This window comes from Paramisgurnus dabryanus, chromosome 2 (assembly GCF_030506205.2).
Source record: "Paramisgurnus dabryanus chromosome 2, PD_genome_1.1, whole genome shotgun sequence".
Taxonomy (NCBI): Eukaryota; Metazoa; Chordata; class Actinopteri; order Cypriniformes; family Cobitidae; genus Paramisgurnus; species Paramisgurnus dabryanus.
In genome coordinates this window covers 33,916,819-33,939,724 of record NC_133338.1, presented here as the reverse complement: position 1 = coordinate 33,939,724, position 22,906 = coordinate 33,916,819, and the positions used below count along the sequence as shown (strand labels likewise).

At 38.8% G+C, this 22,906-nt stretch overlaps 2 protein-coding genes and 1 non-coding gene across 3 annotated transcripts in view; 1 reads left to right on the top strand and 2 right to left on the bottom strand.

Annotated features, from left to right (window-relative positions):
- slc7a10a (solute carrier family 7 member 10a) overlaps nt 1–3,944 on the top strand; it is a 26,522-nt gene extending 22,578 nt beyond the window's left edge. The window contains exons 5-11 of the mRNA XM_065289527.2: nt 501–654; nt 732–855; nt 939–1,042; nt 1,125–1,221; nt 1,994–2,143; nt 2,225–2,402; nt 2,485–3,944. Coding sequence (XP_065145599.1) covers nt 501–654; nt 732–855; nt 939–1,042; nt 1,125–1,221; nt 1,994–2,143; nt 2,225–2,402; nt 2,485–2,591 — 914 coding nt within the window. The 3' untranslated portion in view covers nt 2,592–3,944. The remainder of the gene's footprint in view (nt 1–500; nt 655–731; nt 856–938; nt 1,043–1,124; nt 1,222–1,993; nt 2,144–2,224; nt 2,403–2,484) is intronic.
- Nucleotides 3,945–5,780: 1,836 nt separating this feature from the next.
- On the bottom strand, nt 5,781–20,409 carry lrp3 (low density lipoprotein receptor-related protein 3). Its single transcript, XM_065289529.2, has 8 exons — nt 20,174–20,409; nt 17,719–17,857; nt 16,185–16,390; nt 14,294–14,688; nt 12,508–12,729; nt 11,827–12,299; nt 8,378–8,510; nt 5,781–8,252 (listed from the first exon to the last, which is right to left on the bottom strand). The coding sequence occupies exons 1-8, from the start codon at nt 20,247–20,249 to the stop codon at nt 7,365–7,367; spliced, it is 2,532 nt and encodes an 843-aa protein (XP_065145601.1). The 5' UTR covers nt 20,250–20,409; the 3' UTR covers nt 5,781–7,364.
- A 708-nt stretch (nt 20,410–21,117) lies between these two features.
- On the bottom strand, nt 21,118–21,191 carry trnat-agu (transfer RNA threonine (anticodon AGU)). The gene has a single exon. It is a non-coding gene; the product is annotated as a tRNA-Thr (tRNA).
- Between the last annotated feature and the right edge of the window lie 1,715 nt (nt 21,192–22,906).

The following is a 22,906-nucleotide window of genomic DNA, read 5'->3' as shown; positions in this document are numbered from 1 at the left end:
AATTTTTCCCAACTTTGTTGCATCCCTGGACATGTACATTTCCTGTAGGCAAGCAGTCACTGTCATTTGTGTCCCTGGTGGCCGCCAACTTTCATTGGAATAAATAAGATTGCGTTACTCTGCCGTTGGTCGTCGCTAGCAGTGTTTACCATCAGCTTTGTTGTTTTAGCAAAGTTTTAATGAAAATCTATATTTTTGCCTTATTTATTAAGATAAACAAAATTATAGTAAATATCTAAACAAAATGTAAAAAAAAAACATTTTTCTAAACAAATTGCTTTTTCTTGCCAACTTGGCACTAAGCATGAAAAAATTTGACAAGACGGAGTTCTTAAAGTTTTAAGATTAGAATAAGGGTTTCATTACACTTAGATTTTTTCCATACTACTGTATGTCACACTTTTATACTTTATATTACATGCTGTTCAAGTGTCAATCTTTATCATGTATAATTTGTATGTACTCTATATGCTATAACTCTTTAAACTTTGTGTCTGTAGGACACTACGATGCATTGGAACCACAGGCAGCGTTTAGGTTCATAAAGGATCCATCAGTGGGTCAGATTGCTCTGGCCTTCCTTCAAGCCTCCTTTGCCTACAGCGGATGGAACTTCTTAAACTACGTCACTGAAGAGTTGGTCGAACCTCGCAAGTAAGCATTTATTTTAAATTAATTTTCGAAAAAAATCAACACAGCAGAAATAAAATAGTGTGGTTTTTGATGTGTAGGAATCTTCCACGTGCAATCTACATTTCCATCCCTCTGGTGACGCTCGTCTATACTCTCACCAACATTGCTTACTTCTCCTCCATGACACCTCAAGAGCTGCTGGAGTCTAATGCTGTCGCTGTGGTGTGTGACCCCTTGCATGCTTTGACTGTATATTCTGTATGTCATATTGTGATTCAGCTGTTACTTTGTGTGATATATTGCAGACATTTGGAGAGAAGCTATTAGGTATGTTCTCCTGGGTGATGCCCATCTCTGTAGCTCTTTCCACCTTTGGAGGGATTAATGGATATCTGTTCACCTCCTCCAGGTAGAGAAACATCCGACCTCTATTACACAGACCAAATTACATTAAAACAGGGTATGACCTTTCCATCGTCTGTCATCCACAGGTTGTGTTTCTCAGGAGCGAGAGAGGGCCATCTGCCCTACCTGCTGGCAATGCTTCACCTCAAGAGCTGCACACCAATCCCTGCCCTACTTGTTTGTGTGAGAGAGCGAGCTTATGTTCACACAAGATCCCTTTTACTTTGCATTATACAGGGTTCCCACGGGTCCCTGAAATCCTTGAAAGTTTGTGAATCTGGGAGAAAAATTCAAGGCCCTGGGAAGTTTTTATAAATATACATACGTAGATACAGATCATTGAAAGTGCTTGAATCTATTTTATGCAAGACGTTTTCTGGAAAAAATCCATATTATTCCGCGTGTAGTGTAGGATAATATCATAAAAATTCTAGACTTTTTAAGCACACGTGCTAAACTGTTCACATTAAATGCTTATATCTTCATACCAAAATGTTTTTTTGCATAGTTGTGTTTGACACATGAAAACGTCTAGGGTTACGTATGTAACTGTTGTTCCCTGAGAAGGGAACGAGACGCTGCGTCTCTTTTGCCATACTTCCTGCATCCTTGTAACGCCGTCTTTGGCAATATTTCAGATAGCGATATTCTTCCTGGCTTCCGCGTCACCCTGTCTTTGTCGTTAAGCCTCACCATTGAATTTGATATACACATTCAGACGCACTTACCACTGGAGGCGTCCCCAAAGTGTCACCGCAGTGACGCAGCGCGAGTTCCCTCAAAAGGCAACTGTAACAATATATCTCTAAAATGTAACCCCACATTTAGTCCTTGAATTTGAGGGAATTAGACCTGGAACGTGCTTGAAAGGTCCTTGAATTTGACGTTAACTAAGGTGTAGGTACCCTGATTATAAACAACAAAGTAAATGTTTTCTCTCTTGCTCTGTATATAGTGTACCGCAACTATAGTGATCCTGTGTATCGGTGACACTCATAACCTGATAAACTACGTGTCTTTTATAAACTACCTCTCCTATGGAGTCACTATAGCTGGGTTGCTGTACTTCAGATGGAAGAAACCCAAACAGTTCAGACCAATTAAGGTACTCGACCCATTCTTACCAAAATATGTGTTTAAAGAGGTTTCGTTTTATGAACTAGATTGTTTCTTATATTTTGTGCAGGTAAACCTGTTGGTCCCTTGCAGTTATTTAGTATTCTGGGCGGTTTTACTAGGCTTCAGTCTGTATTCGGAGCCAGTTGTGTGCGGTATGGGACTGGTGATCATGCTCACCGGTGTGCCCATCTACTTTATTGGAGTGCAATGGAAGAACAAACCACAATGGATTTACAGAGCTTTGGGTGCGTGAAAGAAGTGCTAACTGTTTTACATTGTATTCGTGTATCATTTTGTTTTACATCTGCAAATATGTATGTGTTTCAGAAAAAGTGACGTATCTTGGGCAGAAGATGTGTTACGTGGTGTTCCCTCAGGAAGACCCATCTGAAATACAGCCTCTTAAAGAGAAAACTGTCAAATCTGACCTGTGAGATCTCGCACTCCCGTTTGGAATATTGAAGATCCGTTTTTATCCGTTGTTAAGTGTTTGATGCTGTATGTGAGGAGATGTTCTCAAGAAGTTCCTCTAAGACTCAGCCATTACAGCAGAAGAAACAGTGTTACACTTCTTGATATTGTTCTGCCTTGCAAATATTTGTTCTAGACATCGACCTTTCTCGTTTTGGAAGTGAATTCTCTGGGAGTTTTTGAGAACTGTTTGTGTATCCTCATGTGCCTTACAGGATCTCTCTCTTATTGCTATTAGTAGATGTTTTGTTAGTTTATTAAGGTCCCTATAATGGAGAGAAAGGGACGTGTGTGGGTTAATGGAGCCTGTTTACCTCCCTAACCCTGTTTTTTAAACCTAAACCCAGCCTGTAAGTCAAAACTTTCTCACCTAGAGGACAAGACCCAGTCCTCTTAATATTTACTTACTCCCTCAAGCAAAAGTAATAATATATAGCTTCGCTCAACCATCTATGCAAGATTAGTTTATTTATATGTAGGCAACTTATATATTTAGCGCATATTTACCTCTTAGAGGAATTGCACGATAAACATTGCCATGCTTTTTAAAAGTACCTGCTACTCTTGCCGCTGTCTAACAGAGGCCCTGCTTCAGCACTTTCTATAACACTGCCAATTACTTCTGCCACATAATGCTAATGATAGGAACCATGGGATGGCCCATTATTCCAACTTTATTCATTACTTCAATGGATAATGTTGTCCACATAAAAGGTGCTTGAAATTTCAAGACTGTCTTTGGCAGACAGTTTCAACATTTGTACACAACAAGAGGTAGTCATCCATTCACTAATGCCTTTAGATAACTAAGAAATGTGTCTCTTTTGACTGGGAGGTGTTTATTTTGAATGAGAGGAGGGAAATCTCTGGCCACTTCTCAGCATTGAACATGGACATTCCATCGAGTTGTTATATAACAGCAATAATATAGATTGCTTCATTTTAAATTGTCCACACTTCACGTTCGCCCAACATTTTTTGAAAGGAATTCAAACGTTGTTGTTTTTTTTGTTGTGGAAAAACCCTAAAGCACAGGTTCTTATTGATGAGTCTCCTTATCCAAGGATCCAGCCTACAGCACCAATGCACGTTATTGAAAGAGTGAAATCTTAATGTATATATTGGTTAAAATTTCAAATACATCAGGGATTCATTGTGAGACCGCATTCCTGAAATTAGTGAAGTGAGAGGCATGTGTATGATCTATACATATGTTATATAATGATATGCACTATAGATATGTATGCTGATATAATTGTGTTTTGTAAAAAAGTTGTATCAATAACAATATTAGCACATTAAATTTAATTCTGGAAGGGTGCTGGTAATTGTGTGTTACTGAATGTGTATTGAGTGTGCATGTGTATGAGAAGGACATTTACTGTATAATTACCTTCAGTTAAAGGGCATTGCTGAGGGTAGATGTTTATGTATGAACTACACCTTATCCAGACAATATTGTAGGTTAGGCTTAGAGTTTAATGAAAAATGTGTCTTACTTATCAATAAGTAAACACAAACGACTATGCAACTCCATCTTTTCAGCAGGTTCAGTCTATAAACCTTGACTATTACCACAAATGTGAAATGTGACTCAGTCTGTGAAAACCCAGGTAAAGTCAATGTGATTTACTGTTTTCTACATAGAATAGTCCTGCGTAATCTAAAGAACATTCTGTGAAAATATGATTAAAGTGAAATCAATGTTTAACGCCATAATGCTCATAATTAGAAAATAAGAGAGAGCCTGGATTTCATAGACAATGTCACATATATGGAACTAAATCAAAATGAATTATTACATATGTAAACATATTTACAACATACGTTAAAGACAACCATAGACTTAAACAACAAAAAACATGAGTCCGTTAGAACTTCATGTAGCTGCAAAAATAATCATTTAATTATGGCACTACCAGTTATGTGTCTTCTAACAGAAAATGTCAATTTACTTAAAGGCACAATATGTAATTTGTTGTATTTAAATATCCAAAAATATATATTATATATTCGTGTTATATATTAAATACGTCATCTGTGAACATGATTTGAAACTCCCATCATTCCATCAAGTTACGCCATTGTTGATGTTTTGCGGCATCTAGTGGTGAACATTACATATTGTGCCTTTAAATCCTTCTAAACATAAATTATGCATTTCCAGTAAAGACCATTAATTCGAGAGCTGTTTGATGAGGCATTCTTAAAACAAAATTACTGTTTCTGAATCTCTTAAACCATTTATCCATCCAGTGGCATTCTACTAAATTTATATTTAAACAATCAGTGTTGATATCATTACAACTTACTGTAACTTACTGTAGACGATAAAGACTGAAAATGTTTCATGTTCATTTAACTTTGAACAAACTGTTGCCAGTAAATAACATAAATGTAAAATCTACAGTAAGTTACTGGCAAGTAATACTGTAATTTCTATAGAAATGTTTTACAGTGTATCATTTAAAGGTGCCATAGAATAAAAACAAATATTTACCTAGGCATAGATGAATAAAAAGAGTTCTGTACATGGTAATGACAGATCGTGAGCCTCAAACGCATTTGTTTCCTCATACTTATGTAAACCTTGTGCATGCAAAAGACTGCTGGAAAACAGACCAATCTCAACTGTGATGTAACAGTCGAGATGTACGCCCCAACATGTTTAATAATGTGAGTTACTGGCATGAGCCTTAACCAATCAGAGCAGAACTCAACATTATCATTCATGACCCTTCCAAATAGGGCAGTAATAGACAATTTCATTCAAAGGACAAATCCTAGGGTTGTAAATGGAAATGTTAAAACTAGTGTTGGGCATAGATTCATCTAGATTCATCTCATACAAAATAAAAGAAATTTTTTGCATAATATATGAGTTTGTGCTGTGTGTAATTATTATGAATATATTAATACACACACATTCATGGATGTATTTACGAAACATTTATATGTGTATTTATATTTATTTATATTTGTATATATTCTGTAGTATATATAAATAAATAAAAATATATTACTTAAACATTTCTTAAATGTATATTTATGTATGTGTGTGTGTTTAAATATACATAATACACACAGCACAAACTCGTATATTATACAAAAAAATCATTTTATTTTGTATGAGATTAATCTAGATTAATCTATGCCCAGCACTAGTTAAAATGTTTCTGGATCATTTTGTACTTAATAAAGTTACATACCTTCTATGTAAATATCAAAGAACAATTTAACATATTATTTCAATGCATTCTTTGGCACTTTTAAAGTTTCCTTTTGATATGATAAAAACAAATAGTAGATTTTAAAATTAATATGGGTTTCATGATCTGTAAAAACGTTTTATTTACATCATTGAGTCCCACATACAGCATGAAAGAAATCTGACGTGACTCCCAGGAAATTGTGAGAAAATATTTCCTAGTCACGTATGTACAGTATCACAAGCAATTTTAATATTGCTAAGACGTCCAGTAACTTACTTTAATTCTCAGGCATTTAATCAAATCTACTGTCAGCAACATGAAAGATAGAAATACATTTTCTAATGGCACTGAATCTGAACCCTTCACAGTGCATTAAAATACCTCCTGCAATCCATAAACTCTGTTTATATCTGAAATGTCATGTTGTTGATCCCATCGGATCAGAAGAAATCTTGAATTCTGCACCTGGTGGATGAAGAGATATGAAATAGGCACTCGGCCATTAGACCGTTAAAAAGACCATGTCTTTTGCTTATACTGGTTCTTATTTCTCTACCAGATTCAGATTTGCTAAAGCAGCAAGTTTGACTTTTGTGGCACTACATTAAACACCTAATAGCACAGAAAATACATTCAAGGAAGAGTGAGCAAAATAAATAATCTTCCTGCCAAACAAGTGCATGAACTGCTTAACGTGTAACTCAACTGAAATAAATAAGAGGTAAGACATCAACTCTTGTATACAAACGTAAATAAGTAATGACACACTTTTGTGAAAATCCTAATAAGGCAGCAGCACATCTCTCACATACAGCACATGAACTTATTCACTCTCATAATCCATTAAATGATCCCTGAGTTCTGCTTCCCTTCGGATAAAACTAAATTGTAAATTTTGAATGTGTAAAAAAGGTTTACGTTAATTTGAAGTCTATGGTCAACCTGCCATGATCTTATAGTCTGCTACTCAAACAAACCATTTAAACAAATGGCCTTAAAAACAATGTAGATTATACAACCAAAATTCAAACATTCATGAATGTGTATTTTGTGCAGCAACTACTGAAACAACTTGCTGGCAATGAAAAGTGTTTTGATACAACTGAGTTAAGTATTTCAATGGGCAGGTAGGATGGTGAATCTATTTTAAGGCGCTGGGGAAAGAGAGGAAAACTCTGTTATGTTGCAGATGAGAAGCAGAGATGCAGACAATCCTAACTCTCTGATATAATGATCCTCCATGTGTATTATGCTCAGTCCTAGTAAAACAATCATAAGATTTTTGGTGATTTCTAGCATGTGATCAATTCATATATTTATGGCATTCTGGAAATGAAATATGAGATTTTCTCAGATGAGGTTTACTCATAGTGTTCGACTATGACAGAGCATAAATCAAAAATCAAAATATTCTGCGACTTAAGGCTTGAAAGTCAATGACTCATGATGGAAGGCTGTTTATTGAACCTGGTAAGGCTCGGATAGTTGGCACAGATTTGAAATAGAGAGGATGAAAAAGGCTTCTCAGTGCACGGTGAACTGAACGTTATCAATCTCTTCCTCGTTACTTGTGAGTCTGCAATGCCTGAGAGGATCACCTGGAGTGTCTTCTGTTCCTGATGAATTCCCTAAAGGGGTTTGTCCTGGGCTTAAGAGCCCATCTGAGTGCAAGCCTGTTTGTGTATCCATATGTGGTTTTGTGAGTGTAGGAAGGCCTCTGTGCCCCTCAGACTGACCACTGGAGGATGTTGGCGACTCCGGAGAAGAAAGAGGCGAAACACCTACGGAGGTGTAGCGGAGGATGGAGACTCCTCTGAGCTCTGCTGCCAGTTCCTGTACTAGCCTTCTTGAGGTCCGCGACCTGTTCATGCTGTGTTTGGGTCTATCCGAAGGTCCAGGTGGACTATCTCCATCTTTGTGCTTCGGGGATGAGCCTTCCGTGCTGCGTTTAGATCTAATTCTCATCCTAGACAGCTCTGAACTTCCGTCATCATCTTCTTCATCTTCGTCCTCCAGGGTGTCTGAAGACGAGCGCGGTGAGGCGGGGGAGGTCGGAGAGAAAGAAGAGAGGGGAGACTCTCTTTCAGCTGAGCAGAGGGCATCAGTGTGAGCCTGCAAAGATAACCCAAGCGCAGTGGTCGAACAGGGGGAGGGGGTCTGTACCAAACCCTCCTGTGGCTCCTCAGCGTTACAGTCCACTGTGTTGTAGCTATGGAGCCCCAGCACTGTGTGTGCGTTCAGGTGTGTATGGCCGGGAGGCGTTAGGAGAGGGATCTGACCGCGTAAGCGAGAACCACGATGAAACAGGCGGTTCCAGAGACGACCAAGCCGCCGTCGCGATGAGGAGCGTCGGGAGGAGTGTCGACGAATCTGTCTCCGCATAGCTGAACGGAGATTCTGTAGAACAGATGCCTGAAAGAAGACAGATGGCATAGAAAATTCAATGAAGTTCAATGTCAGTCATTCAGCAGATTAGATGCCAAGGAGATAATCACATGATGCAAATCAAAGTCTACTGCTAATTTAAATTCACACACCTGTGTTGGGTTGTAGACTGGAAAGTCATCAACTGGAGGTATGAGACCTTGAGCTATCAGTTGACCATAAGAGGGTGGAGCCTCTCTTTGAACAAACTCCGCCTCTAGTCGGGTCATCTGTGTTTCAAAAGCTCTAGTGAGGGAGGGAGGTAAAAAAAGAAATATAAAATAGGCTGCCTTATTAAATAAACTTTATACTGACTGATGCTTTGTAAAAAACCTTAAAGGAAAAAAACTCCAGGACGTTCAGACAAGCATCTCTTGAGGACCACCAGGCTGCTCCTTAACCGGTGGTAACTTGACAGTTTGATAAAGTGCAGGTATTTTGGGTTCTGCTGTGTCTTTACAAGGCTAATTAGAGGAAAGTAGTGCATCCCTCCCCAGAGCAGAATATGTGCAGATTCATGCAGTGAGTAAATCACCCAGTGGATTTGATCCTCTCACTCTCATGTTCTCTTTATGTCTGTCTTTGGGAGAGCTTTAGCTTTTTAGCTTGCAGATTTTGAGACAGATTTGAATTACTGCTTCTCACTGACTATGTGTGCAGATATGTGTGTATGTGTGCAGGGCCGGCTCATGGGGTTGTAGGGCCCTAGGAAAGATCATGAAGATGGGCCCCAGAGGGTAGCACTGTAATTATGTATTTATTATTTTCAGTGAAACTGTCATGTGTAGGTTACTCATATTTATTCTAATATTACATCTTGGTGTATCAGTGTGTAAAGAATGTGGACCACCAGAAATTTCAAGGGATAAGGTGTAAAAGCCCAAAGCGGCCTGACATCAGCTGTTATGTCGGACTGAATCCAACATCAAACTGATGTCAAAACTGTTTTGAGATTAAAGGCAGTGTGCATGATTTTGAAAACTGCTAACTTTAGCTTACTAGCACTGAAATCATGATCCCACTCTCCATTTAAATTTCCATCCAAAGCTACGCCTTCTCCAAAACACATGAACACGCACCGACAACAAAGCCCACATCTCATGTCTCATTCACCAGTGAAACTTTGGGGTACAAAGTGAATAACATTACCAAAACATTAACATAAACAACTGTTTCATCGGAATTATCAACGCCAGAACCTGACGTCAAATCAACATTGTAGTGCATGTTGTAATTTTGAAAACATAAATTTTGTTATGCTAATTCATAAAGGTACACAAACTACATAAGCAACACAATGTCCGATCAATGTCAGAACCCGGCATGGGATCGGTTCTGATGTTGATCTGACGTTGGATTTTGACATTGATCGGGCTGATGTCAAAACCCAACTGTCTGTTTTATGAATTACAGTTGTAAGAAAAAGTATGTGAACCTTTCGGAATTTCATGTTTTTCTGAATAAATTTGTCATAAAATCTGATCTGATCTTCATGTAAGTCAAGGGTATTGACAAACATAACATGTCTAAAAATAATTACACAAAAAATATTTTTTTGATCTTTCATGTCTTTATTGAGAAAAAAACCTCATAGTGCTTGTGGAAACAGTGTGTGAATCCTTGAGTTAATGACCTCAAAAAAGCTAATTAGAGTCAGGTTTTAGCACATCTGGAGTCTCGTTAAGATAATACGTTTGGATGTGTGGACTACAGCTACCTTGACTGATAAAAAACCCTCAAACTTCTGGAGTTTACCCTGCACAAGAAGAACAAGCTTATTTGAGCCATGCCTCGCCAAAAAGAGCTTTCAGAGGAGCTACGATCAAGAATTGTTGCTTAACATAAAGCTGGAAAGGGTAACAAAATTATTTTTTAAAGACTTAAGAAATTCAACAGTCTACAGTTAGGCAAACAATCTACAAATGAAGATGCTTTGGGACTGTTACAACTCTACCAAGAAGTGGGCGCCCAGTCAAAATGACACCAAGAGCACAACGAAGACTCATCAATGTGGTAAAGAAACAACCCTGAATGACAGCCAAAGATTTGAAGGCAACATTGGAACTTGCTGACATGAGTCTACAATACGTTAAACACTGAACAAGCAGGGTATTCACGGCAGGACTTCACGAAGGAAGCCACTGCTTACTAAAAAGAACATTGCAGCAAACCTGAAGTTTACAAAAGAGCACACTGACACTCCACAGTGGTATTGGCTTAATGTTTTTTGGACTGCTAAAACTAAGATTGAACTATTTGGAGAAAACACACAGCGGTACATCTGGTGTAGAAAGGGCACGGCATATCATCGTGAAAACATCATCTCAAAGTATGGTGGAGGAAACATCATGAATGGGCCTGCTTTGCTGCATCAGGGCCTAGCAAGCTTGCAATCATTGAGGGGAAGATGAATTTCCAAGTATATCAGACAATTCTTCAGGATAATGTGAGAATGTCTGTACGTCAGCTGAAACTGTGTAGAAGGTGGGTGATGCAACAGGACAACGACCCAAAACACAGGAGCAAGTCCACAACAGAATGGCTTCAGAAAAACAAAATCCGCCTTTTGGAGAGGCCAAGTCAGAAGCTGGACCTCAATCCAACAGATATGCTATGGACGGACTTCTTGAAAAGGGCCATACACATGAGACGTCCAAAGAATATGACATAGCTAAAGCAGTTCTGCTAAAAAGAGTGGGCTAAAATTCCTCCTCAAGGTTATTCCTGCCGGGGGGGGATGTCAACCAGTTATTAATCCTAAGGGTTCACTTACTTTTTCCACTGCCATTTTGAATGTTGAATGAGTGTGTTTAATAAAGACACAAAAGATCAGAATTTTTGTGAAATAATTTTAGACCCATTATATTTGTCAATACCCTTGAGATGAAGACCAGATCACATTTTATCACAAATTTATTCAGAAAACCATGAAATTCCAATGTATAGACGGTTTCATCGGACGCACGTGCAGTGACGCAATTAAGCATCTGGTCGGAACTTTACTTCCGGTTTATGTTTGTTTAATGGTCTGACTAGTTGCTAAACTGAACTCTTGAACAAATACCTCGTCGAAAATTTAAAAAAATTTGGTTTAAAAGGACTTTGTTGTTATTTATTCTTAGCGGAGTTTACGGAAGTTACGTGTTGACCATGAAAGCCGCTTGTTTATGTTGTTAGAAACCGTCTATAACTAGATGGAGTTAGTGGATAGGTTTTTGTTTATGTAAATGATAAACCATCTATACACTTCTCTGGAGGAGCAAAGGCAAGCAATGAGGAACTTCAAGTTAAGAATGTAAAGGGCAGACACATACTGTACATAGAGACATAGTGATCAAGTAACAAAACACATATAAATGCTAGTAATACAATAAATTGTTTCTGTGAAATCCATTCAGCATAAAAACGGACAAAAATAAATAAAAAGGAAGGATGACTTTATGAGTGAAGAAGGACGAGAGTTTAAATGATTACAAAATGCATAATAAAATGCATAATTTTTCGGACCTATTTTGCTCTACAAGTTTAAATGCATGGATAAAGATAAAAGAAATGACCTCACCTGTACTCTCTTGTCCTGAGTGAGTACAGCTTGAAGGCACAACCCAATGCGATGACCAGCAGCAGCCCACAGACCAGGCTGCCGATCAAAGCTGCTGTGATCACCTTCCTGGGCACAGAGGCCAAACAGTCTCTTTCATCACTGCCATCGAGACAGTCTTCCTGTCCGTCACACCGCCATGTCTCAAAGATGCACAGGTTGGTTCCGCAGTGGAAGTTACCAGGCTGACAATCGAAGCAGTTTTTCTCATCTGAGCCATCTGGACACTTCTTCTGGTTGTTACATCTCTCAGAGGCTGAGTAACATGTCCCGCTGCCACCCTCGCATGGATACTCGCCAGCCTGGCACAGCGGGCAGCGTTCCTCATCTCGCCCTGCAGGGCAGTGCCAGTAGCCATCACAGCGCTGCAGGTCAGTGTAACATCCCTCGTCTGTGCCACATGGATGCTCGCCTGGGAAGCAATAACCCTTAACCTGCAGAGAGAGAGAGAGAGAGAGAGAGAGAGAGAGAGAGAGAGAGAGAGATGCAAATCAAGTCTACCTTATCCTCTTGGCAGATATAATTTCATGTTTTAAGAGCACATCTTAATAATTGCATGACTTTTTTTCTTATTTTCCAACAGACATATTTGCAGCAAAGACTGTGTAAATGATAAGACAGACCAGGAATAGTGAGAGAGACCTGATAGGTGGCATTGAAGCCATGTCCAGGGCTGTGTGGTTTAGCGTGGTAGAACACACTCATCTGTCCCTGTGAAGACTCCAGCAGGGCCCGTCTGTGATTATTATGGTGAGAGAGACTCTGCAGAATACGATCTGGGCGTTCTCCCAATCCATCATAAACACGGACCGAGTCCCCAACACCCAGCTGTAGATCCACCTGCAGCACCAGTGGCTTCGGGTCCTGACGCAAAACAAATCAAGCAGAAATAAAGAAGTGATTTTGATAAAGGATTTTTTTGTTTAATTTCACTACAAGTTGTATATTCATATAACTGTGCGTGACATATAAATATCCTGAATTTTAAATAACTTGAATCTTAAAATGAAATTATTTTATTATTTACTCACCCCTAATGGCTTTCTTTTTCTCTGGAGCAGAAATTAATATGTTTTGGGTTACAATGGGAGTGAATTGTGACCAGCACTTCTCAATAACTCCATGCGGCTCGTTCTGTATATTCAAAGCGTCCTAAACGCATACAAAGGGGTTTGGTGAAAATCAAACCAAAATCGAATCGATTTTTTGATGAAAGCCTTGACCTGTTTCACTCTCTCCGTGCATGAACCTTTTAGGATGTTTACTTTTGAATAATGCATTACAACAGCAACATCCATAACAGAAGATTAAAGGAGCAAACTATGCTGTTTGTGCACACTCCCACGAAAAGAGTAGACATAGTAAAGACTTTCGTTATAACAAATTTTATTTTAGGTTTGTATGCCTTCACAACACTTGTAATGTATAGCACATGTTGTGTGGTTTTTAATAGTTATTTAATGAAAATTGCATGGTTTTAAAGCTTGAAAAGAATTGGTCACAACCCACCACCACTGTAACCAGAAAACCCAAAACAACACTGAAGAACAAAGAAAGACATAGGGGCTTTCAACATAAGGCTCAGTAAACATTTTTGAATGATCTACACCTTTAGAGAAATAGCTTACCCAAAAATTTTAATTCTGTCATCATTTTATTACCCTCGTGTTGTTTCAAACTGTATGAGTTTCTTTATTCTGTTAAACACACAGTTGACGGTACCCATTGACTTCTATAGCAGGAAAAACAAATACTATGGAAGTCAATGGGTACCGTCAACTGTGTGTTTCACATCATTTATCAAAATAATTTGCTTTTGTTTGTGTTCAGAACAACCAGGGTAAGTAAATGATGACAGAATTTTTATTTTTGGGTGAACTGTCCCTTTAAAGGTGACATATCATGAAAATCTGACTTTTCCATGTTTAAGTGGAAAATTGGGTCTTTTTGGGTTAAGCTGGAAAATACGAAAAAGGTCAACCCAGTAACTTAGTTTTGGTAAACCATTCTCTGAAGAATATGAAAAAATAGGTCACTGAAATCTGGCTCCCCTTGTGATGTCAGAAGGGGAAAATACTGCACCTTAATCTGCAATATTCAACCATGGCACTGCCATTTAGTGCAGAGATCAGCTCATTTGCATTTAAAAGGACACACCCAAAACAGCACATTTTTGCTCAAACCTACAAAGTGCCAATTTTAGCATGCTATAATAAATTATATGGTATTTTAAGCTAAAACTTCACATTTGTACACTAGTTGGGACACCAAAGATTTCATAACTTAAAAAAGCCTTGTGAAATGTCCCCTGTAAGTGAGCTTATAAATTCATCTCAACTAAATTGAGAATTACTTTTAAGCAGCCATGTGAAATATTAAAGATGAATGTAAATTTCGGTAAACGTTTCTGCCACTTATCACATCATACTTGTGTGTCCAGAAACCACGTGCAGTGCAGATCTGTTCCCCCGCTCCTGTTTGGACGAAAAAAATCAGGCGATGCAAACGTCCCATAAAAGTTGACCAAGTGTTTTCCGCAGGAAGTGTCGGGGCAGCGGGCCTCATCGGATCCATCTGGACAGTCTCGAGCTCCATTACAGCGCAAGGTTGCCGGCAAGCAGCGTGTGGACTGGATGTCAGAACACTCCAAGGTTCCTGGTGGGCACAGACTCACCCGGGCCGGTGTGGGTTGAGGGGCACAGCTTCTTTCATCTGTATTGTCTCCACATTCATCCAAGCCATTACAGCGCCATGTACGTGGAACGCACTTACCGTTTCCACATAAATACTCATCATTCTCACAACTACTTTGACCCAACCGACCTAAAAAAAGAAACATAAAAAAGAAACAAACATAGAGAGAGTTGAGACTTTATATGCAGATAAACACTGACACACATCCCCAATCAAATCTATCCAATCTGCAGATGGCGTTTGCCTGGTGACAGCTTTACAAACACAGCCATTCAGTACTATTGATTAAACTGCACAGCTAAAAGAAATAGCACAAACAGCATTTCCCCACAAACACACACACACACACACACACACACACACGTACTCTGCGGAGCTGACAGCCCATTATCTCCTTCATCTTCATTAACCACGTATTATATCTAACCATCAACAGCGGAGATCTCTCTGATACTTCTTATACACGCCGCCATCAATGCAATCTATATATGCACATCAGTACTCACAGCGCATTATCTTACAAGTGCTAAAAGCATTAGCCTTCAGTTTACTGTAACTTTCATTATGGCTCCATGGTCATTCTGTATTGATCTGGTAAGCCTGCACTGACACACGAATGCTGCCTGCTGAATCGGTGCATACAATAAATCTACATGTCGCTGCAGGAGTCATCAAGATTTGTGTGCTCTCTAATGTAGTTATCCTATTAAAGTCTTTTACAGGAATAGTTTACCCGAAAAAAAAAAAAAATTCTTTCATAATTTATAAGGAACTGCTATCAGTCACATGAAATATAAGGTCCAATAGCATGTGTCTGGTGTGTATGTGTGCAGGTGAAATTATACTGTGTGGCTTGAAAAGACCTAGAATATAAATACATGCAGTGGCGGCTCGTGACTGCTCATCCAAGGGGCGCTAATTCAAAATATGTGTCCGGAGTGTTGTGTGTTGCTTGCGTTTTCAAAATATGTGTTTGTTGTGTCATGTAAACATGTGCATCACGTGTTTTGTCAAAATAAGTGCCTGCTGCACACGCGTCAAAACCGTTTATGACAAAAGAGACGCTCACGTTCACAAAATACACACAAGACACTCCCATAACAGTAAACTCTGATTACGCATGAGATTATTTGAGTATCTGGCAAACACTAGGAGCGTCTCTTTTATCATAAACCTTTAGACGCATCTGCAGCAGGCACTTATTTTGATAAGACACAAGATGCACACAGGATCTCTAGAGCACAGAACACATATTTTGAAAAAAAGAACCACACACATGACGGGCTACATACATGTTGTTACGAACTTCACATCGAGCGCCCTCGAAAAAAGAAGTCACTGGCAGCCACTGGTTACATAGACTATTTGTGACCCAGTCTGTCAAAACTCATTTTTTTGTGATTTACTGTTTTCTACATAAAATCATTCTGTGAAATATAACCTTGATATATTTAATACTAAGTGAGTACGCTTATGTTAAACATTGAAATTAAAGTGAATTTTTGGGCTGGCCAGTGTTACACAATCAGCTAAAATATTCAAGTACATCATTTAGTGTTTTTGGGTGAACTGTGTTAAGGTTCGAACCTGAACATAAATGCTGTTTAGAAAACAATATCACAAACCTCGTATATAAGACATTCTGAAGCCCTGCGCCAGTCCAGAGCTGTTGGTTTGAGAGTGGAAGAAGACAGAGACTCGTCCTCTGGAGGAGATGAAGGGAGGAGGGAGAACGGAGCCACAGATCCGATACTCAGTTTTCCACGTGGGTCCGAGCAACAGCCAGTCTCCCCTGCAGTCCCGTGTGTCTTCCACATCAAAACTGTGAAAACTGGACACAGTAAACACACACCACTTAATGCATGGAGTGGAAGCTCTTCTGTTATATGATCATCTTCTCTAACTGTTGTGAAGTGCTTTTATGATTATACTGAAACTGCCACTTAGAGAGCAATATTATCAACAGATTTAAAAGTGCAGTAACAGCATGAGAGTCATAATGAATGAGTAAATAAAAAAGAAGAAACTGTAACTGTGTGTCCTCTCATTTTGAGATCCATTTTGCAACTTTCTGCATGCACATAACAGAATAAAACAGCGTGGAATTATGGCTGTCACGATTATGAAATTTTGCTGATGGTTAATTGTCTAATAAATTGTGACAGTTATGATGATTAATTGCAGTAGTGGCCTGTGACCACTCGTTTTTTCGAGGGCGCTTGATGCGAAGTTCGTCACAACATGTATTAAGCCCATCATATGTGTGGTTCGTCATTTCAAAATATGTATTCTGCGCGTCGAGTGATCCTGTGTGCATCACGTGTCTTGTAAAAATAAGTGCCTAATGCAGACGCGTCTTAAGGGTTTATGATAAAAGAGACGCTCACGTTTGCCAGATACTCGCATAATCTCATGCATGTATTTTGTTAACGTGAGCGTCTCTTTTATCATAAACTGGTTTGACGCGTGTGCAGCAGGCACTTATTTTGACAAAACACGTGATGCACATGGTTCACATGATGCAACAAACACATATTTTGAAAACACGAGCAACACACATGACACTCCGAATACATATTTTGAATTTGTGCCCCTCGGATGAGCAGTCACAAGCCGCCACAATCAGCCAGAATTAATTATAAGATATTAAATTCCTCTTCATTGCAAACTTAAAAAGAAGGCTTTCTCTAAAGACAGATCTCTGATCAGCCCTGGAAATGATGTCATACATTTAGATAATATCATTACAGCAATGATGACGAAACCCAGTCTTACACACGCACACACGGTGGTTGGAGAGGTGAGGAACAGTGCATTACAGAATCCCTGCAGTCAGCTTTATTGCTCTAGTCACCATAGAGCACTCAATGTTTATCTCATAGAGATGAGTGTGCAGACCTATACACGCTGTGAATACAGAAAGCCTGGAAAACTGAAATGCATGAAATTACACACATTTCTGAGTGTTTTAAAGCAAATCCCTAGAGAAAATCTGTGTTTATAAAAGAGCAGCTTTTCCACTGTACAGGACAGACCAAATAATACACACAGCATTATTTCTGACATGCCCGTGAAACAAGATTCTCATCACTGTTTACTGAATAAAAGCATACAAGTACGGACTGTACAATTTATCGTTTCCCAGCATCCGTGATTTACCTGATTGTGATCACATCCCCACGGTTCCCCTGTATGTTCCAGCTGCAATTCACACCGGGTGGGTAATTGAGGGGCCATGATGGGCTGTAAATCACTCCTCTCCTCTCACTGTGCAACTCCACCTTACCCCCACAAGCAGCTGAGAAACACATACACAATATATGCATTAATTGTGAACATGGCAAAGCGAATCATGAATGACAACAGCTGTCATACTGTGAGTGAAATAAATAACATATCACCCTTTCTGTCTTTACATACACAAACTTCAGCACATGCACATAAGGCTTATGCATTCCTCGAGTGCAGAGCAGCTATTCAAAGATATATGATGGAGAAGAATTTGATCCACTCACTTAGATTAAGAGCAATCCTCCGGGTGGTTACTGATACATAATACTCAATTTAAGGGGAAAATGTGTGAGGTTGTGTTCTAATGGTTACGCATTTGGACAGAAACAGAATTAGACAAGGAGAAAATAGTTTGGGTAGCACCAGAAATAGTCCAGGAAAAATAGAAAGTGTATAAACAGTGTTTTACAATACACATCTTTTTTCTACAAACAATGGCAACAAACATGCCATATACATGGGGTATGGTTCAGCATGATGGAAGTAAATACTGTTACCACCGTTACACATTAATTCCTATAGGGAACATAAAACACTCTATAGAGTGCCGCAGTGATGACGTATTTTTGTGGGACAATGCGGGGAAGTTAGCGGGACACTCTAAAAAAATTAATTTTCCCATAGACTTTTGGTCTTATTGCAAAAAATAAGATCTGTGTTTAACAAAAGTTAAAGACATTTAAACCTTTTGTCCCAGTTAACCTTCACAGATGAATACAAATGTAATACATTTTGAAGTGTAAATGCATTTACTTGATATAAAAAAGCTGAATTTTGACATAATTTTCTCTCATTTATTTAATGAGAGAAATTGTTTTCCCACATGGATGGAAGATGAGGTTTCATTGCTATACATGTTAAAAAATGACAAAAAACTTTAAAACTAAAGTGAAAGCAGGACTTTTGACATGAGATCTGTAATTCCAAAAATAAGCACATTTTGGGCCTGAGAACTTGGAGGATTTTAGGTCTCAAGGTATCTATCATACGGATTTATGCAATCCTAAAGATGGTACAAGTTAACTTCAGCTTTGCTTAGAAATAATCTGCATCTGGACAACTGAATTAGACAAGTACATGACTTGATTCCCAGGCTAACAGGCTGGCAGTCAGCAGATATACATGAGAGAAATACAGAGAGGGATCACCTGGAGGTCATCTGGCATTGTTTAATTTCAGAACTGTGTTAAGGCTCTTATAAAATATTGGAATCCTAAAATCATCATTCATCGGGTGCAAACATCTTTAAAAAATAAAGAGCTGCCATATTTGATCAGCAACTGTATCTGAAAGAACTGCAGTTTCAATAGTACTATATCTGGAGTCAATGGCTTGCAAATGTGTGTATGTAAAACAGAGGGGAAAACAGAAATATAGAAGAAGGCTCTTTGTCTATCTGGCTGTGAAGAAGACTGCTCAACACACCCCACCCCCAACCAAACCCTCTTTTGTCACCACCCCTTCTTTAAAGCCTATAGTTGTCTATCTGTCTTTCTGTCTGTCTGTGTAGGTAAACACACTTTGGAACACAAAGTGAAAGCCATGTCTTCCTTATATGATCAATATCTTTTACTTGGGCTGTATTTAGTTAACTTACATAAAACTCAAACTAGCCTAATAATGAGTGATGTTCTGCAGAAAAATAAAGGTGAGGTAAAATCCCTTATGCTTGATGGGGCAGGTCAGATCCTGCAATGGTCTTCTCCAGGGGACAGGAAATACTTAAAAGTTTTGACCCTTTTTGGTATTTGAATTACATTTTTCTTTTGATCAAAACAGAATTTGTATTTGTCAATACTGAAGAGCTCTTCTGACTACTCTCTATGAGAGGGTGATTTCCTTACACCAGAAAAGGTCAGAAAAGTACCAGTGGTCAATATAGTTACACACAAATCGTAATATTGTATTTCAAAGGTTAATATGCAATTCAAATGTTAGAGATATGGTGTGATGCATTTTTTATGTGAGTTGTTCATGTCTGTTCTTGAGAAGATCCGCTGTGTTTGATAAAAACGTGTTTATAACTGCCACCATGGCAACAAGCCAAACGCATATCTGCTGCAAACCTGCGCGATCCTCTTAACCTTTCTTTGTCAGCGGCGCTTTCGCACAATTTATCATATAATCACCTGTCTGTTATTTGAGCTTGGAAATATTTGTTATTAATTTAAAACGTGCGCTCCACAACATAAGACGACACAAAGTGATTCGCGATGGTCTTCTAATGAGGTGTACCTTTCACTTCAGTCTTTTGTTCTATACAAAAAAAATGACATCATTGTAGATTTGCGATAGTATCGCGATCACCGAAACGTGTACTTACCTAAACAAACGCAAGCCCAGCGCAGACAAATCCATTTCATAAGGTAAAGCTTCATCGCCCCGAATCTCTCCATCATCTTGTTCACAGCTCAAGTCATTGCTTTATAATCCAGATTGATTTTGCAACGTCGGGTTCGCGCTTATAACCGACTACTTGCGTGCCCGTCACATAGCAGCATCTCTCCCTTTTTGCTTGCACTGTCTACTCTGGAGGGAAAGCCTGAGACCTTCAGCAGAGAGATACGGGATTGGAGGTTCAGTGGGGACGAGAGATGGCAACACACAGGACGTGTTTTTTTATAAAGGAATTTTACTTACTTTGAGGCATAGCTGACCTTTTGACATTTTTTCCACATTTGATGTGTAATTTGCCATTACATTATTATTTTTTAGGCTAATTTGTGCCAATTATGAATTATATATTATATATTGCAAATTCACATGTATAGCAATAAATTGTAGCGTATCAATAACTTCAACTTAATATATAAAAACAAAAGAGGAACACTGGAGGTAAATGTATGCTTTAACCATGTAAACATCTATTGTTTATTTTTTTTCTGAAATGTGTCTTGGCTTATTTTCACCACAATTTTCATGGTTTGCCATTTCTCTTTCTTGAGGGAGACTTATAGTGAGCAGTGAAAGCATGCCTTCTCGTGGACGGAGGATGAATAGTTGAAAACCATGACGTGTATTAAATTCTTAACATGTAAAACACCACAATATTGTAAGGGGAGTTGCTTGAAAAGAAAATCCCCACAATTTGTTGTATATAATTATACAGGACAAAAGATCTTTAATCTCTATATCGTATTTGAGTAGATTGCACTTTTAATTTGGATAAAGCCTTTACAAAATCTTTGTTTAAATGCACAAAGCAGTGATTTTTTTTTAGTGTAAAATCGTAAATGAAATCAACAGTTTAATTAACTCAGTTTTAAAAGGCACCGCTGGGATTCGAACCCAGGATCTCCTGTTTACTAGACAGGCGCTTTAACCATCTAAGCCACGGCGCCACCACGCGATTGGTCGTTGTACGTATATAAATACATATGAGTCCGCTCTACTCGATTTTTTTTTAAATATGTATAAACCAGTTATGTGAGTTTAGTGTAATCATTGAAATACTTACAACAAACTTATACGTAATGCATGTGGCTATATGCAACTTTTACGTTCCCAAAACACTTTGATGAGATATAGAAAAAGAACATTGTATTAACTGACACCTAACGTAGTGCTAATTTCCCAAAATATCTGACAAACCTGGAAGCCTCACTTTCCACTTTTTACTAATTTGCAAGATGTCACTGAAACCTTAAGACAGCAGCTTGAAGCCCAAAGGGATGACCCCATAGCAAAGAGAAGTAACGTTAGTTTCAAATATGTGATTTCTAGACTGCGGTCAAGCCAGCCGCCACTCCGAAAAAGACGGTCAAACTAGCCCCCCGTTTTTTTTCTGTGTGCACATAAATGAGACATTACGGTAAACGCACGAGAGGAATGATTTCAAAATAAAAGTTTCTCACTTAATCTGCTGATATTTCTGTTGAATTATGTGTCTCTTTTAAGTCATTGCTAGGGTATTATGGGTGGTTGCTAGGCTGTTTCTCTTGCATTCTGTGTGGTTGCTAGGGTTCTATAAATGGTTGATAGGCTGTTTTTGTTGCATTATGTGTCTGTTTTAAGTCATTGCTAGGGTATTATGGGTGGTTGCTAGGCTGTTTCTCTTGCATTCTGTGTGGTTGCTAGGGTTCTATAAATGGTTGCTAGGCTGTTTTTGTGGCATTATGTGTCTGTTTAAAGTCATTGCTAGGGTATTATGGGTGGTTGCTAGGCTGTTTCTCTTGCATTCTGTGTGGTTGCTAGGGTTCTATAAATGGTTGCTAGGCTGTTTTTGTTGCATTATGTGTCTGTTTTAAGTAATTGCTAGGGTATTATGGGTGGTTGCTAGGCTGTTTCTCTTGCATTCTGTGTGGTTGCTAGGGTTCTATAAATGGTTGCTAGGCTGTTTTTGTTGCATTATGTGTCTGTTTTAAGTAATTGCTAGGGTATTATGGGTGGTTGCCAGGCTGTTTCTCTTGCATTCTGTGTGGTTGCTAGGGTTCTATAAATGGTTGCTAGGCTGTTTTTGTTGCATTATGTGTCTGTTTTAAGTAACTGCTAGGGTATTATGGGTGGTTGCTAGGCTGTTTCTCTTGCATTCTGTGTGGTTGCTAGGGTTCTATAAGTGGTTGCTAGGGTGTTTCTGTTGCATTCTGTTTGGTTGCTAGGCTGTTTCTGTTGCATTCTGTGTCTGTTTTAAGTCATTGCTAGGGTGTTATGGGTGGTTGCTAGGCGGTCTCTCTTGCATTCTGTGTGGTTGTTAGGCTGTTGCTAAGGTTCTTTAAGTTGTTGCTAGGGTATTATGGGTGGTTGCTAGGTTGCTTCTCTTGCATTCTGTGTGGTTGCTAGGCTGTTACTAGGGTTTTATGCGTGGTTGCTAGGTTGTTAATGTTGCATTCTGGTTGATGCTGTGCTATTATTAGGGCTTTTTAAGTGGTTGCTAGGGTATAGCTTTGGTTTTCTATGCGATTGCTAGACTGTTGCTAGGGTATTATGGGTGGTTGCTAGGCTGTTTCTATTGCATTCTGTGTGGTTGCTAGGGTTCTATAAGTGGTTGCTAGGCTGTTTCTGTTGCATTATGTGTCTGTTTTAAGTCATTGCCAGGGTATTATGGGTGGTTGCTAGG